Raw genomic sequence first — 17,675 nt, forward strand, 5'->3', positions numbered from 1 at the left:
GCCCATGAGGACGGCCACGGTTAAGGACTGGCGTTGCGCGCTTGGAGCATCCATCAGTGACCTTAGCAGGCGCCAAACTCGGAGCACCATCTGGATTGCGACTGATGGTGGAGCAGAGGCTCTCCCAGCTTTGCCGTCTGCGTCGTCGAGCGTGGCGGCGGCAGACAGCATCCACGCGGCGGTAGGCCGTCCATTGTGCCGGAAGCATGGTGTGCCGGGCCCTGCGTTCCACATGGCGCTGAGCAGCTTGCAGTTCTAAATGGCGTATATCCGGAACTGGTTTGCCCTCTGGGACAGTAGAGCGTATGGTAGCGGCATTGGCGCACTCCACGATCATCTGCAACATATCCCCGTCGTTGTCCGCCTGCCGGCAGAGCTCACGGAAGGCCTTCCGGTTGACTGTGAGGCACTCTCTGCTCCTGGGGGACTGGGGGATTTCCGCAGCTTCTATTAGCGGTGCGAGAAAGAAACTGCTTTCTTGTCCTTCCTTGCAAGAGTTGTAACCACCCCCTTGCTTTTGGCTGTCTTTTAGCTGCTCTTTTTAAAGAATGAGTGAGCTGTAGTTCAGTAAAAGTGAGCGGCAGTTCTTTTGGAGAGAGGAAGCCGGTTCCCTCATTCAGTGAGCTTTGCCAAACTGTTTTGTCAGAGCCGGGTCTTCTTGCCGATGAGTGGTCACCGGCGTGGGCAGATTTAGGCTACTTGTACTCGCTTGCTGTATTCGGTGTGCGCAGCAGTCCCTTTGGTTTTGTGTGCCTCCTATATTGTGGCACCTGATGCAACCGAAGGGAGAAGTAAAGAAGCCTTAATTGGTAAAGGATGGCGCCGTTCGTTGCCTGCTGCTGTTCGAATGATGTCTGAAGACTCTCGACAATTGCACATCGTGCGCTGGTGCAACAATGCAAAGACGAAGTTTTCTGTATCTTTTAAAACAACAGGTGAATGTACAGTTTATGTCCTTGTCTTCATTTGTGCTAATTAGTGTAGTCATGAAAATGTCGCCCATGTCATCCACTTCTGTGCATTTTCTGAGCCTGTATCATTAGCACGTCAATAAAACGAAGCCAGTGATCTGTTGTGTTGTAATATGACCTTTCTTTCTTTTTTTTTTGTTTTAGTCCTTGTGCATGATGGCATGATTTCAGGTATCACACGTGCACTCAAGAAAAAAAAAAAAAGCTATAGGTTGTAGCGGAGGGGAGAGGGGGGGGTTGGCGGAGGCGCCACACAGCATAACACAGGTTACAGATTTAAGTGAACTGGTGAGCCATTCAAATGAACCGGTTCATTTCAGTGAGCTGAGCCATTCGGAGCCGCTTACTGAAGTGGGCCATTTTGCCCATCTCTAACGAGCGTGCTTTTTCCAGGCTTGCATACTTGAAAAGCAAATACAAAAACAGGTTAAATGTAGCTGCAGATATGCAACTCTGGTTAAGCGTGACTGCGCCACGCATTGACAAGCTGTCCAGATTGAATTGATGTGGCACTTTTCTTTGCCCTTTCTTTGCCATGCAGCAATAAAAGACACCTGTTTCAGCTCATGTTCTGTTAATTTATACCTCCCCCCTCCCACTACAAGGGGTCCCCCATCACTTCCACTGGCACACAAGGGATCCCCAACACATCCATGGCCGAGAACCACTGCCGTAGTGCTTGTGCCTGGGTCCTCTATGAAGTGCAGCACTCCTGAGACTTCAAGAAAGCGCTCCCAGTAGGGCTTCTGAAAAGCTGAAAAAAATCTAACAATTTTTGGCACCAACATATGCAGTGGCCCTCACTAGGAGCACCAGTTCATCAGCCAGCATCTGGTGTAGCAATGAGGAAACAACTATGTGTTGAGGGCTAGGGTTTGCCCGTCTGCACATGTGCATCTACAAGGCTGCTGCATGACATGACTGCAGGCATTCTACTATAGTTTCTGCCAAGTTTTATTTGCTCAAAGCTGCGTTGCCTGTTATAGCTCGTCCCATCAATAAACTAACCAGTTGGATGTAATTCGTCGCTCAAAAAGGTAGTTTATGGTAATTGAGTTACTGAGTAAAAAGTGTGTGAACAGTTACATGTAGTTTGTTACTTATGAGTCTGCTGTGTCAAAACACTGTGTCAGTCCTAGTTTGCTGCTGCTTGTGTGCTGCATGTGAGAGTGAACCTTTGGTAATACAGTGCACATGTGCCCCACGATAGGCGTGTGCTCGAGGAAAACTTCTAAAATATGCCTTGTCAGTATTCTTGCCCCTCAATGTCCACCCATGACAGGCAGTCTTGTGACATATTTGCCGAAAAGTTTGCACACTTCGTAGTCAGCAAAACGATAAACAGTTTGTGCCAGAAGTTCATTTTACGACATGCCCGGTTGTAGCATGTGTAGCTCTTTGCTTGCAACGTCTTCAACATTGCCAGTGTAAAGGTGATTTTCGACACCCAGCCACTTTGCAACGGCTGTCAAGCATATTTTTAGCCCTTTGAGAAGTGACATAAATATAGGTTCACTTGAAGAGTTTGTGTTCCCAGACAGTGACATAGCTCCTTAAAGAACCTGCTCACTGCCTCTTGCAGGCTCTACTTACAGGGAACTCGAACAATTGTTGACAACCTGGACACAGGTTGTTCAGTGACGGCCATTATCTCCCAGTATCAAGGGCCTGTGGACTGCTTCCGGTGCATAGTAGCCGAGGAAGGTGCGGCAGGCCTCTACAAAGGGTTCGGGGCTCTGCAGCTGCAATACATGCTCCAGGGAGCCCTGCTCAAGCTGACACAAATGCTGTGCCAGGAGTTCTGCCCACATGTCCTCTAATGTCATGATGTGATGTGGCCATGATGTGGCTCTTTCTGCACAGCCATCTTTGTTTTCAAGCACTTGTGGCTGGATTAGTTGGAGCGGCATTGCCCTTGACAGCTAAATTCATCCGTGCCAGTGTACCACCTTGCTTTCCTTGCCTACACAGGCATGCACAAGTGATATGGGAGTCGTGCCGTTGTGCACAGAACTAGCACCGCTTCAGAATTACTTGACAAGTGCATCAGCCTAGATTTACCCTCGCATGCACAGATTGCTAGAAAAATTGTCACTTTTCAGCTTATACAATTGCGGTAAGAGGTGTATAGCTGCATCTTGAAAATGAAGTGTAATAAGAGTTTAAAAAGAAAAAGCTATGCTGCACTGGGTGGTGATGGCTGCGGACAAATAGTATGCATGTAAAACGGAGCTTTACAAACAACAGCTAGGAAGTGGTGAAGTCTGGGCATTACTTTAGATTTTGATGAATTTTATTATGAACTCAGCTGAAGGTGATTTTTTTCCCTTGAAATGGTACCACTGCCTTCTGGGCTTGTCTCTTGGCTGCCCACGAAGGATGCAGGTCTGATGGCACACATGGAAAGGAAAGCAAGGAGGGAGTTACACAATAATGAACTATGAAAACAATAATAAATGCTGCTGTATTAAACTGACTGTTCTTTTGTGGCTCAACCTATGAAACATTCATACTGGCAACTAACAGTGCATAAAAGAAAGGGACACACAAATCACTGTTTCCTTCAAATTGGCTTTTCTTTGTCAAACGGCACATATGTATAATTCTAATAAAAATATAACATGATCTACATCAGGGTTTCTTAAATTTTCTAGCTTTAGGGAACTTCTCCCTCTTCACCAATGTGCTTATAATAAGTACATGGGCTTGCCATGAGTGTTGCAATAAATTGGCTACACAGTGTATTATGTAGAAATCTAGAATAAAGTGTGAAAATTACTGGATCATTTCTACAGGGTAATCAGTGTATGTGCCACTTACTTCAACCAGCTGCAAGATGCCTATTATGCATTTCGGCTTCCATTGCATTGTAGTTGGAAAGTGCTTTGCGTTAACTTCTCGTGGGGTTGAAGCTTGCATGTTTTAAAAATTGTGCCTCTGTAACCACATTTTTATATTGTTAGCTATGATGTGCCTTAAATAAAAGTCTTAACATGATAGCCACGTCAGCGAGATAACCAAAGTAGCATTGTATGAGCATGTAATCTTCAGTGTTCATTATTTGCTGTGTTTTCTTTTAATCTCAAAGGCCATCGCTCTTGACTGGGCAGTAAATATAACCTTCCATTAATTTCACTATGCTTTACTGCATAACACAGCTGTATTGTGGCGAAGCTGACTTTTGAATTAGATTTTTTTGTTTCGAAACTCTTTTCATTTCTACTCGCCCCGCATGTTTGTTGCAATGTGCCATTTATGCGCCAATATAATTATTCATGAGAAACAAGGGCCAACCAGGCAGACTCCGCTAAATTTGGAAGTGGCCCTCAGCTTGCAAAGCTTCAGATTTGATTCCCGCTCGTGTTACAAACCATCCTTGTAAGCACAAATTAAAAACTCAGCACGGACACCACAGGCATGAAAGTAGTACAGTGGCGAGTCTTGCACACTGCTACCACGCGGGCCCCTCGCAAGATGTACCAAATGTGGATGTGGCATGCATTGGCTTCATTACATGGATAATAAAATACAAAATTTTTTGTTGGCAATAAATGGGAGAAAAATGGGTTTCCACATTTTGTGGTTCTGCTCGCGGATTCCTAAAATGAATCTGGAGAAACAGTTCGAGAGCCCCAGATCTACATCATGCACATAAAGGCCTTTTCATGGGTCTGAGTGCTTGTATATCGCTCGTCAAGTGTATCCCTCAAATCAGCTGAGATAATGTCCCTTGTTTTGTGTGCTGTTATTTGCTGATCATGAATACTCGACTAGCATGAATTTCTGTTCTAAAATAAGAGAAGCAGCGATGACCACTGGCCATGCACTCACCCAATTCCTTTAAACTGTCACTGGGATGTTTGCCAGTTGACACAAGGGCTTTTCTGAAGGCCTGTGGCTGCCCACTGTTTCCATCAGCAGGGCTGAATGCTGTGCTATGCTGGTGTTTGCCAGTAGGAGGTGACGTTTTGCCAAAGCTGCTCTTTCGAGGAGGCAGCCCTTGCTTCGTGCTAGGGCTGAAGGGCGACTTCTGTGCGTGCTCATCTTTTCTGTCATCATCACGGCCGGTCTTTTCGGCTGGCCAGAAGAATGGGTCGCCAGCTGCAAACTTCCTGCATGCGAAACAACAGCAAAATGGTTGCAGAAGGAGTTTCTCACACATTTGAAAGAAGTTTTATACAGCAGAATGGCAATTAGATAACTTGAGGAGGAGCGAAAAAAAAAAACGAGGACAAGAGAAGATCACAAAGACACAGCGCTACTAACAACTGAATTTTTATTGCACATGGATACCACATATATACCATCGTACAACTGAAAGAAAAAAGTCACTGTCGCACATAGATTTCTTTCCGGTAAAATCATTCATCACAGGCCACTACCGCAATAAGAACATGATTTCTTTTTTTGAGAGTGACACAGATGGGCAGCGTACACAGTTATCCTTTCTGATCATTTCGAATGTCTCGATCTTCCTAGTGACTTGATCGGGGTTCCTAGATATCATTTGCGATTTGTCAAACAAGGGTTTACAGCCACAATGCGAGCAGTGTGTGGCTAGATGACTAGTCTTTATCCGATTGTTGACATTGTGGCTGTCAGCATTTTCAAGGAGTAGTCAGCTGTGCTTAGGGGCAAAAATTGGTTTTCGAAGCTTCTGTGTACCAGGTGATACAGGATTTGGATTTTAGAAGAGCATGTTTAAAACAAAGATTAATGATGTGCTGCTTAACTAGTTCGGAATGCGCTGACAAGAATGGCAGAATGACTTTCTTCCCTTGGGGCTCCATAGCACCAACACACGTGACTCTTTAAAAAAACAAGTGCAAGATCTAAAAACCTGATGGAACTATTAGCAGGCTCGTCACATAACAAAAGAGGTTGGAGGCACTCGCGAAAAACTGAACGAACAGCAGACATGGCAGAAGCCAAACATTCATTGTCACATTGTAAAAATACTAGATAATCATTGACATACTTAAAACTTTTGCAACCATTGATCCTTTCAGACTAGTGCACAGAATCCTATCGCAATGAGCAAGGAATAGGTCTCTTAACAGAGGCGTGAGGCAGGATCCAATGCATGCGCCTTCTCTCTCTCAAAAAATGTTGAGTCACTCCAAGCAGAAAACATCGAAGACAAGTAAAACTTTACAAGTTCTAAAAGCTGGTTAGCGGTTAGACCGACTTCATTCTAGAAGCCCACTATGCTGTGGTTGTCAATGCCGCCTTCCATGCATTGAAGTAGCTCCTTTTGAGGTAATGAGTAAAACAAATCTTTAATGTCTAGAGTGAAGGCAGAAAAGCTCACGTGAGTGTTGTATTTTAAAAATTCTATCACTTGCTCAGAGCTGCCGATTCTAAAAGGGTAGTTGACAGCTAAACTTTGAGCTTCACCTGTAAAATGCAAGCTACCGATTTTTGCCAGCAGCCCTTTTCTGATACAACACGGAAAGGACACATGTTTGTGCGTTTTCACAGAAAAGAACATTTGCAATCACAGTCCCTTTGTCTTGTGTAATTAGATGCCTGCACTTTGTCATAATCCATCAATTATGACATCAAGCACACTTTGGCATGTTTGTCATATGGCAAGTTAGCATGCGTGTAGCACATGGCCTGTAGAAGAAAATCATCAATTATGAACCACAATTATTCTAAACAAAATGCACTGAGGTCTATACGAGTGTATTGTACTGGTGTTGTACTGACCACAAAGTTAAAACGGCATTATATTTGTTAAAGGTGCCAATTATTTTGAGGTTTAAGCATATTAGTTTCACAGGCCATTCAGCATATTGCTTATCTTTGTGCACTGCAGTTTTTAACGTACCACAAACAATTTTCATACCCCTAGTTTGTACCTTAAAATGTTTGTTCCAGAAAGTTATTCAAGGATGCACTGTGAAAAGCTGTTCACATCTAGTTCCAACTGATAACTGCATTTTATGGGGATCATTCTTTTAGTAATCCAAAGAAATGGAACTAGGAGTGAACAAAAGACTGCAACGCAAGTGCATGTCCTTCCTAGTTGCTGTGCACAACAAACATTCCATGCAGCCTCAGCAGAATGCAGCTAAGGTATCGGAACTAGAATGGTACTATAGAACGACTTATGGAAGATTGCATTTCTTCCATCGGCAGAAAATACTCATGGTCTTGAGTGCCATAGATGAGAGTCTGCGGTATGTTCTTTCATGCCATTACCAACTTTTGAACTTGAATGCCTGGCAAAGTTATGATGTTGTGTTGACATTAGTGCAACTCGGAATGAGTTAAAAAAGTAAAAAAAAAAAAAAGGTGACAGTAGGGCGTTACGCTTCCATTTATCATCTTGTGACAAGGATAAGACTAGCCAAACAAAAGAGAAAAGTATTTACGTCATATATACAGAAAGCAGAGATGGCGGAACAACAACCACACAAGCGCTTCTTAGATGGTCGTCTTCATCCCCTCGCTGGCACCTTCTACAATGTACGGAAGTGGCTGGTAACATATGACCCCTGCTGGTGGGCGCACCGTCTCGGTGCCTAGGGAAGGGAAGGGCTGTTGTCAAAGAAGTAGGGTTTCAAACGGGCGATGTGCACGATATCACTAGGTGGTATGGATGATGACAAGCTACCGTCCACTCGGGTGATCTAGTATGCGTCTTCACTGAGCTGGCGCAGAACATTATAGGGGCCAGAGTAGTGAGGCAGAAGCTCCGAAGATGGACCCACATGGTGGGACGGCATCCAAGTAAGGACCAAAGAGCCTGGAGAGAAGTGAACGGGTCTGTTCTGGCTGTCACAGCAGGCCTTTTGGGATATATGCCAAGCAGAGAGACGATCCCATGAAATTTGGTGAGCTGTTTGAGACCGAGCAGTAGCATCATGGGCATACTCTGTAGAAATGTAGGTATCCGATGGCAGGAGAGTCTCAAAGGGAAGCATTGGGTGGCAGCCAAACAACAGGTAGAATGGAGGAAAGCCGGCAGTGTCATGGCGGGATGAATTCTATGCGAATGTCACAAGAGACAAACTGCTGTCCCAATAATGATAATCTATGAAAACCTATATATATAGAGAGCATCTTGATCGGTGTGTGATTAAGACACTTGGTAAGTCCATTTGTTTGCAGATGGTAGGCTGTGGTTAGCTTGTGACATATGGAACACGAACGAAGGATGTTGTCAATGACTTTGTCAGCAGCAGTTGTGGCACTTGATGGAGAATGACATCGCGAAGCAGAAAATCCACAACGTCAGTGGCACAGCTTGTTGGTAGCGCCCGGGTGATGGCATGTCGTGTGGCGTTGTAAATTGCTACGGCAATCCACTTGTTTCTAGTAAAAGAAGTTGGAAATGGTCTAACCAGATCGAGTAGAACGGGACAGTTGAGATCTCGCTAGGCTGAAGTGGGACCGGCGAGCAACAAGGACAGGCATTTGCGGCACTGGCAGGACTCGCAAGCAGCAACATACCAACGTACAGAACAGTAAAGGTCTGGCCAGAAAAACCGCCGCCACACCCAGTCGTATGCACATGACATTCCGAGATGTCCAGCGGTTGGGGCATTGTGTAGCTGTTGGAGTTAGTACTGCATCGGTAGAGAATACCATCACGGAGGGCAAACAACTGGAGAAATGGGGTCAAAGTGTTCAGAGCATAGATGATAGATTATGGAGCCCACGTCTGCATCATTGAGCTGTGCCTTCTGGATATCACTAAAGTCGAAGATGGCGAGGACGCACGCGTTGGCATCATGGGCAGCAGAGTCTGGAGGATCTAAGGGATGACAGGTGAGGCAGTCGGCATCCTGGTGCATTTGGCCGGAGTTGTAAATTACATCAAAATTATACCCCTGAAGCTTCAATGCCCAGCAACCAAGTCGTCCAGTGGGGTCTTTAAGGGAGGAAAACCAGCATAGTTCATGGTGGTTTGTGATGACCGAAAACATGCGGCCAAACAAGTATGGTCGAAATTTTGTGACTGCCCAAACTAAAGCGAGACATTCCCGCTCAGTTGTCGAAGACTTGCACTCTGAAGGGGAGAGGAGTTGACTGGCATAGGTGATGTGGTCTTGTGTTTGTTGCTTCTGGGCGAGGACAGCGCTGATGCCGTGTCTGCTGGCACTGATGCAAACTTCAGAGGCCGTGGATGGATAAAGATGGGCCAAGATGAAGGGGGGGGGGGGGTGATAAGTAAGCGAGTGAGTGTGCAAAAGGCATCGGCTTGTTCAGGACTTCACAAAAATGGTACATCTTTCTTCAGGAGCTGCGCTAAGGGACAGGCAATGTTGATTAAATTCTTAAAGCATTAAAAATAAAAACATAGGCTGACAAAGCTACGGATGTCTTTGGCCGAACGTGGCACTGACCAATTTCTGACAACATGAATTTTGTTGAGATCAGGCTGTATGCCATGGGCACTGACAAGGTGGCCTAACACAGTGATTTCATGACGGCCAAAACTGCATTTTGATGAGTTTAGCTGTAGGCCTGCTTGCCTGAAAGCATCAAGAACTACCGACAGGTGTGTAAGGTGGCCCTCAAATGTCGGCAAGAAAACTATGACATCATCTAGAAAACAAAGGCATGCGGACCACTTGTAGCTGCGAAGGAAAGAGTCCATCATCCTTTCAAATGTTGCTGGGGCATTACACAAGCCAAATGGCATCACATTAATATTGAAAAAGTCCATCCGGTGTAACAATTCAGGTCTTTTTGAGGTCCAGGTCATCTATAGAAATCTGCCAGTATCCTGACCGTAGGTCGATGAAGGAAAAGTAGGTAGACTCGTGGAGACAGTTGAGGGTGTCACCAATTCACGGCAGAGGGTAGACATCCCTTCACGTGACTGTTCAAGGGACAGTAGTCATGCAGAAGCGCCAGCTGCAATCCTTCTTCTTTACTAGCACAACCGGTGATGCCCAGGGACTGCAGGAAGGTCCAATGACATCTTTAGCGAGCATTGTTTCGACCTTACACTGAATCACTTGCTGTTCAACATAGGACACATGGTAAAGGACATCTTCTGAAGGGGCTGGCATCTCCAGTATGGATATGGTGAGTGAGGGCAGATGTCTGGCCCAAAGGGTGGTCATCAAGCCAAAGATGTCGTGATAAGACATCAACATGTGCCGATGTCGGCAGCCTGTGCTGAAACGAGGTCGAGTGCGATCATCTTCGCAATATGATCGACTGTGCGGTCTGAGGTGGGGAATGCAGTGGGGAGTGAAGTATCACCGGTAACTAATGCAGAAACGGCATACTCATTGACAGAAGAGACGTTGACCACAGACATGCCATTTGGAATAAGCTGCGTGCACCAGCTGAAGTTCAAGATGGGAAGGGATGCGCGGTTATTAGTAATGGTGAGAATGGTATGAGAACGGTGACAGTACTGGCCAATAAAGTCAACAATGGGAGTCAACATGTAATCACTATCGGGAATAGAAGGGAGAGACATTAGGTCCACATATGTAACGGATTGAGGTTCCAGACGGATGTAATCCACGTAACACAAACCCGGTTGATGGGTGCTTGGAGCGTCGTAGTAGCAAGGTAGGTCAAGCTAAAGCAAGCCAGTTCCAAAATCAAGAGTGGAGTGCGCAGATAGAAAGTCCGTGCCTAGGATGAGTTGATGGGAGCAATGCTCGAGCGCAGCAACTAATACAGTTGAACAGCAGCCGGCAATACTTATTGGTGCTGAGCACATACCAAGGATGGGAAATGTTCCGCCGTTGGCGACTTGAATGAGATGTAACGTGGGTAGCATGAGGACCTTCGTAGGTTGTGGCGAAACTTCAGATGCATCACTGATATATGTGACCCCGTGTAAACAAGAGAAGCGACAAGTGTACCGTCCACTTTAACGTCAATTAAGTTGCATCTAGTTGGCAATGTGGTCAGAGGATTTTGCAAGCGAGTCGTCAGTGCAGCTTCACTTCCGGGAGTTGCACCGTCTAGTTTTCCAGGGGTAGGTGTCCAATTCGAGATGGAGGGCGGCAAAATTGTGTGGAGCGAGATGATAGGTGACGAGATAATGGTGAACGATGGTATGACATGGTCGGAGTGTCATCAACATTAGCCCAAGGTGACTCACGGTAAGGCTGGAAGTGGTCAGGATCGGTCTCAGGGTGACGGTTAGGAGCATAGGGCACATGAGGCCAAGGCCAGCCGTTATTGCAAAAGCAGGCGACATGACCAATCCGATGGCAATTAAAGCAAATGGGCTGGTTGTCGACAGTCCTCCACTCGGCCAGATTATGGGGACGTAGCCTCTGGCCTTGTACATATGAAATTGGGAGACGGTCAGTTCGGTGGGAGGGGAGCGACGGCACACAGAGTCTAGGCCAGCATTGGACAGCTCCTGATGAACAACTGCTTGGACAAGTAGAGCTGGACTCACAAGCATGGGAGCATGGGAAGCAGGAGACATCGCCTCAAATTCATGCCATATGATCTCCGTCACATGTTCCATGGTTAGCGGCAGCTGTTGTGCAGATGAGTCTTCGCAAGACGATGTTGCTGCCATGTGGGGAAGTCGAGTGAACTGATCAGCAATATGTCAACTTTTGACATTTTCAAAATGCTTGCTCTCCTGAATGATGGGATCGACCGTGTCACAATCCTTGCAGATTATCAGATTGAACGTATCATTCGCTACCCTTTTAGGACGTGCCCCACTTTTTCAGACTCGGCTGTACCATCATTCACTTTGTGGCAAAGGGCCAGCACATCCTGCATGTAAGACAGGTAGGATTCCACTGATGTTTGGGTACGTGATGCTAGCTCCTTTGCCGCAGTCTTTCAACCAAGAGACTTGCCAAACAGAGCAAGCATCCTTTCGTTGCAGGTATCCCAGCTTCCGATTTCCTCTTTGTGATTCTGAAACCACACCCTTGCTGTCCCTTGACGATAAAATAGGATGTTGGCCAACATACCATTCATCCATATCAACCCATTGGTTGTTCTTACTTGCGCACTCGTAGATGAATCACTCTTCAATGTCGATGTCATCAGCCCCAAAAAACGTGACTGGGTCTCTTGGTTGGGCTACGGCAACCATTGAAGTTGCCACTGTTGCAGTGAGAACTGTCTCTTCTGTCATTGTGGGAAGAGCCAGGTGTCGGCCGCTGCGGAGCTCCATTGTATCGAGTTGATACCCTGCAACTCGACCAAAAATGTGACGGGGATAAGACTAGGCAAAACAACGGGAAAAATGTATTTACGTAACATATAAGAGAAAGAAGCCGAGATGGCAGAACAACAACCACACGAACGCTTCTTCGATCGTCATCTTCATCCCCTTGCTGGCACCTTCTTCAATCTACAAGAATAGCTTGCAGCAATGTGATGCCTCTGAAATAGTTTTATACTCCGTGAACAGCAACAAATCACAACAACAAAAGGCACAGCTCATTTCAGACACCACGAACCAAGAAAAGCAATTCCTTGCTTGATAAAGGGCAGAGATGGAAATATAGCACCCTACCTGTCTCCTGTTTTCCTTTCAACTTTTTTTTGCACTCATTCTGTGTTTTGCTAATGTCAGTGCAATGCCATGAAACACCACCACACCCACTATCTGTCCTGGCAAAGCACAACAGTTTTTGCTTCTGGAAATACTTAACTATCGGCATGCAACCTTGCAACTTTGGGTCTTAGATTTGATCTCCTATAGGGGTACTTGCAAGTGCTTGTTATCTGCCTTCATGGTGCTGAGGTCAACAACACAGAAAAATTTACTTTCTGGCTACTTCATACACATATGCACGCACACATACATATAACCCACACACATAGTGTGTGTATATATATATATATATATATATATATATATATATATATATATATATATATATATATATATATATATATATATATATATATATATATATGACTAAAACTATGGAGTTGAATTTAGTGGAAGCAGACAGTGCCCGTCCGACACCTTCACTGAGAGTGCATCTTCGTCGTCGTCAGCCTCTGTAGAAGCAGCAAACCCACTACACAGTCAACTGTTATGCTCGTGACAGTATATATAAATTGGTCGCGGGACTAAGAGTAACCAGTTTCAAACAAACCTGGGCAGCGATTCTTTGTTGGACACTTTCTCTGCTGCCATCTTAATGAAAAGCTTCTGCACTCTGTCAGGGCTCTGAACTGGAAGGCTGAAACACGAGGCAGACAGCATTTGTAGACACACGTGCAGCGAACACTCTGCTATGGATAGCTTACATGCCACATGACGGATACTACTCCAAATTGTTACTTGCAATAAGGAACAAACAAAACAAGTATTTGAGCTTGATTAGGTTCACCTAGGACTGTGCGAATATTTTAAACTTTCGAATAACAAATAAAACAGTCACTATATATGAATGCGAATATTTTCCAAATCGCTTTCAAATATTTGAGAACATCAACGAAGAGCCAGGCTTTACTGGCTGTACAGCAGTCATTTGCACTCTTTGAAAAGTCCTATCTATGCAAACAAACTGCTTGTTGTATTCTGATGCTCCATTTATGCTATAACAAACAATCCTTTTGCTAATGGTATAAATATTACGATGCGAACACATAATTTTATTAACGCAATAGTGTTAAAGGCCCCCGTGTTGCAAAAAATCAGCTGAAGGCATCAGCATCCGGTGTCCAGCGTCAGACATCGTTTCGTCAAAAAGATTTTCGAACCACCCAAACCCAGGCTCTCCATGTGGCACAAGGAAGTTACTGAACTAATTGAATTTCTCAAGCTAAAATATGTAGAAAAGTCATAAAGTACAACTTGCACACAACGTATAGACATGATAGTATTGGATTGTAATTTGAATATACGAGAAAACATGTAGTTCTATCACGCGAAAACTCAAACTCCTTTTCCAGCATTTCTACCCTTCATAGACCGGTCACGGCATCTGCCATTTGTTTATGCTGGCACACAAATATTTTGGAGGCCACAGAGCGGTGCGCCTGTTTCCTTGAAATGCTTCCAGATGGTGCTCACCTCCGCTGCATTGCAGCCCACGCAAGAGGCTGCATATCTACCAGAAAGCCCGCCTTCGTGTGCAATGTTCACCATGAGCGTTTCCCAGTAAACATTATGGTTACACATGCTGCAGTTGCCGGGAAGCCTGAGAAGCAGTCAGGGATCTTTTAATGCTACCGTGTTCCACTCTTAAAGGCAAAGCTTAAAGAGACACTAAAGAGAAAAATGATTTCTTCTGCACCAGTAAATTATCTTTCTACAACACCAAAAACACTACTCCTAGCACAATAAGACGCTTGGTAAGCCAGAAAAAGTGCACGAACGAGAGACGGGTGGCGACGTCTCCTTGAATTCCCCGCACCTGGTCGCTGTGAAGTCACAGATTTTGATAGCATCTTCTAGGGCCTACTTATTTATATAGCGGTACACATTGGACTCCATTGTGTTCTAAAGGAACCAAATATTAAACATAGCAAGTTTCTGGAACCTTTACTCAGCCAATACGGCCCAAATGCGAAAACATACTTTGGAATTCCTGACGTCATACTGACGTACCGGCGTCGGGGTTTCGGCGCGAAATTTAAATACTGATACTTTGACCTTCATTTTCTTATCTAATAATCAAACTATTATTTTGAAGTGACTGCCTGCAGGGTCCTCAAACAATGCTTTATTAGTCTAAACTGATTGTTTCGCTTTAGTGCCCTTTAAGCATCCTCCAAATTTTTGATAGTGAAGATGGGTGTTCCTTATTTGAAAACTCTCCGGCACTTGTTTGATTCGTTTCTGGCACTGTTTGATTCCTATTCAGTTTGGTCTCAAAGATTACCATTTGCACACCGCCATATTCATCAATGCCAAGCTTGTGAGGTTGGAACATGGTCAACATGAACTTCTTTTGCAGAATCGTTCGACTGTTGGGCCAGTTGGTGCATCATGTTGTGTCGCTGAGCAGAATAAGGGGTGAAGGAAACGATGTGGACAGGACAGTTGCTCTTATTGTGCACATTGGCATCATGAGTTCAGCACTATGCATTGAATTTTATACTGACTGCTGTATAATGTAGGTCTTCATTATCATCATCATCACCACCATCAGCCCATTTTATGTCCACTGCTGGACGAAGGCCTCTCCCTGCGATCTCCAATACCCATGTCCTGTGCCAACCGATTCCAACTAGCGCTCGCGAATTTCCTAATTTCATAGCTCCACCTAGTCACCTGCCGTCCTTGACTGCATTTCCCTTCTCTAGGTATCCATTCTGTAACCCTAATGGTCCGACGGTTATCTAACCGGCACATTACATGACCTGCCCAGCTCCATTTTTTTTTCTCAATGTCAATTAGAATATCATCTATACCCGTTTGCTCTCTGATCCAAACTGCTCACTTCCTGTCTCTTAACGTTATGCCTAGCAATCTTCGTTCCATCGTTCTTTGCGTGATCCTTAACTTGTTCACAAGCTTCTTTGTCAGTCTCCAAGTGTGTCCCATATTTCAGCACTGGTAAAATGCACTGATTGTACACCTTCCTTTTCAATGATAATGGTAAGCTTCCAGTGAGGAGCTGATAATGTCTGCCGTATGTGATCCAACAAATTTTTATTCTTCTATGAATTTCCTTCTCACGATCAGGGTTCCCTGTGATTATTTGATCTAGGTAAACATACTCCTTCACAAACTCTAGAGGCTGACTGGCGATCCTGAACTCTTGTTCCTTTGCCTGGCTATTCATCATCTTTGTCTTCTGCATATTAATCTTCAGCCCCACTCTTACACAAAAATAACGTACAGTGCAAAGGACAAGGACAGCGATAGACGACATACACAGCACTGACTTCCAACAAGATTTTATTGCGTTGCCACATCGTGTGTGTATATACAAGAAGAGGCATGCGCAGAAAATGTACGACAGTCACAGGGGGTGTCCTAACAGCAAGTCATTGAACTAAAAACATGGTCACCTGAAAAAATAAAAATTACGATTACTATCTGTTTAGAAACGCGACTTCACCAGGGGTCAGCGCGATTGAGGGCGCACTAACGCAAATACTGCCAAGTTTTCTGATGAAATCAGCTTCCACAATTTCCCGGGTGAGCTGTGAGCAGTGTCTCGCTAAAACTTGCGTATCTTCAAAGAATGGCATGCAGCCGCAGTCCCGGCAATGGATGCCCAAGTGGCCTTGTAGAGTGCTGCGGACATTGTTACAATGCTCTCTTAGTCGATCGTTTAAGCACCTACCCGTCTGTCCTACATATTTACTGCCGCAAGACAGGGGAATTTGGTAGACTACATTAGTTGTGCACGTCACAAACCGTTTTCTGTGCCCGACAGAACAACAACTCTGATGCGATTTAGGCGCATTTACACGCTTACAGAGCCTTGCCAATTTTTCCGGGGCTGAGAAAACGACTGTGATCCCTGCACGCTGCCCAATTTTCTTCAGCGTATGGGATACATCATGCACATATGGCAGCACTGCAAACCTGCGTCTTTCAGCCTGGACAGACGGGTAGGTGCTTAAATGATCGACTAAGAGAGCATTGTAACAACGTCCGCAGCACTGTACAAGGCCACTTGGGCATCCATTGCCGGGACTGCGGCTGCGTGCCATTCTTTGAAGATACGCAAGTTTTAGCGAGACACTGCTCACAGCTCACCCGGGAAATTGTGGAAGCTGATTTCATCAGAAAACTTGGCAGTATTTGCGTTAGTGCACCCTCAATCGCGCTGACCCCTGGTGAAGTCGCGTTTCTAAAGAGATAGTAATCGTAATTTTTATTTTTTCAGGTGACCATGTTCTTAGTTCAATGACTTGCTGTTAGGACACCCCCTGTGACTGTCGTACATTTTCTGCGCATGCCTCTTCTTGTATATATACACACGATGTGGCAACGCAATAAAATCTTGTTGGAAGTCAGCGCTGTGTATGTCATCTATCGCTGTCCTTGTCCTTCGCGCTGTACGTTATTTTTGATCATGAATTACCAACTAGCCCAAGCAACCACCCTAGTCCACTCTTACACTCTCTGTTAAGGTCCTCAATCATTTGTTGTAACTCCTCTGCATTGTTGCTGAATAGAACAATGTCATCGGCAAACCGAAGGTTGCTGATATATTCGCCGTCAATTCTTACTCCTAAGCCTTCCAGTTTAATAGCTTGAACATTTTTTCCAAGCACACAGTGAATAGCATTGGAGAGATTGTGTCTCCCTGTCTGACCCCTTTCTTTATAGGTATCTTCCTGCTTTTCTTTTGCAGAATTAAGCTAGCTGTAGAACCTCTGTAGATATTTTCCAAGGTATTTACGTAAGCATTCTGTATTCCTTGATTATGTAATGCCTCTATGACTGCTGGTATCTCTACTGAATCAAATGCCTTTTCGTAATCTACGACAGCCATATAGAGAGGCTTATTGTACTCTGTGGATTTCTCGATTACCTGATTAATCACACGGATGTCACTCATTGTAGAGTATCCCTTCCTAAAGCCAGCCTGTTCCCTTGGTTGACTAAAGTAGAGTGTTGCCCTTATTCTATAGGAGATTTTTTGGTAAATATTTTATATATTACTGGGAGAAGCTAATGGGCCTATAGTTTTTCAATTCTTTAACATCTCACTTTTTGTGGATTAGTATAATTTTTGCATTCTTCCAGTTTTCTGGAATCTTTGCAGTCAATAGACACTTCGTATAAAGAGCCACCAGTTTTTCAAGCATTATGTCTCCTCC

The 17,675-nt window shown here is 44.8% G+C and overlaps 2 protein-coding genes across 7 annotated transcripts in view; one reads left to right on the forward strand and one right to left on the reverse strand.

The window, feature by feature from the left end:
* LOC142571356 (mitochondrial outer membrane protein SLC25A46-like) overlaps positions 1–4,539 on the forward strand; it is a 61,114-nt gene extending 56,575 nt beyond the window's left edge. For 2 of the 4 annotated variants that reach the window (XM_075679633.1, XM_075679634.1), the window contains one exon: positions 2,554–4,539. In XM_075679633.1, coding sequence (XP_075535748.1) covers positions 2,554–2,791 — 238 coding nt within the window. In that variant the 3' untranslated portion in view covers positions 2,792–4,539. Of the gene's footprint in view, positions 1–1,576; positions 2,509–2,553 lie in introns of those variants that run through there. The other 2 variants (XM_075679637.1, XM_075679635.1) reach the window with 2 other exon arrangements.
* Positions 3,247–17,675, reverse strand: part of Rlb1 — a 33,013-nt gene continuing 18,584 nt past the window's right edge. For 2 of the 3 annotated variants that reach the window (XM_075679639.1, XM_075679638.1), the window contains 3 exons: positions 13,040–13,126; positions 4,803–5,083; positions 3,247–3,358 (listed from right to left, as the gene is read on the reverse strand). In XM_075679639.1, coding sequence (XP_075535754.1) covers positions 3,276–3,358; positions 4,803–5,083; positions 13,040–13,126 — 451 coding nt within the window. In that variant the 3' untranslated portion in view covers positions 3,247–3,275. The remainder of the gene's footprint in view (positions 3,359–4,802; positions 5,084–13,039; positions 13,127–17,675) is intronic. The other variant, XM_075679640.1, reaches the window with a different exon arrangement.

This window comes from Dermacentor variabilis, chromosome 2, assembly GCF_050947875.1.
Source record: "Dermacentor variabilis isolate Ectoservices chromosome 2, ASM5094787v1, whole genome shotgun sequence".
Lineage (NCBI taxonomy): Eukaryota > Metazoa > Arthropoda > Arachnida > Ixodida > Ixodidae > Dermacentor > Dermacentor variabilis.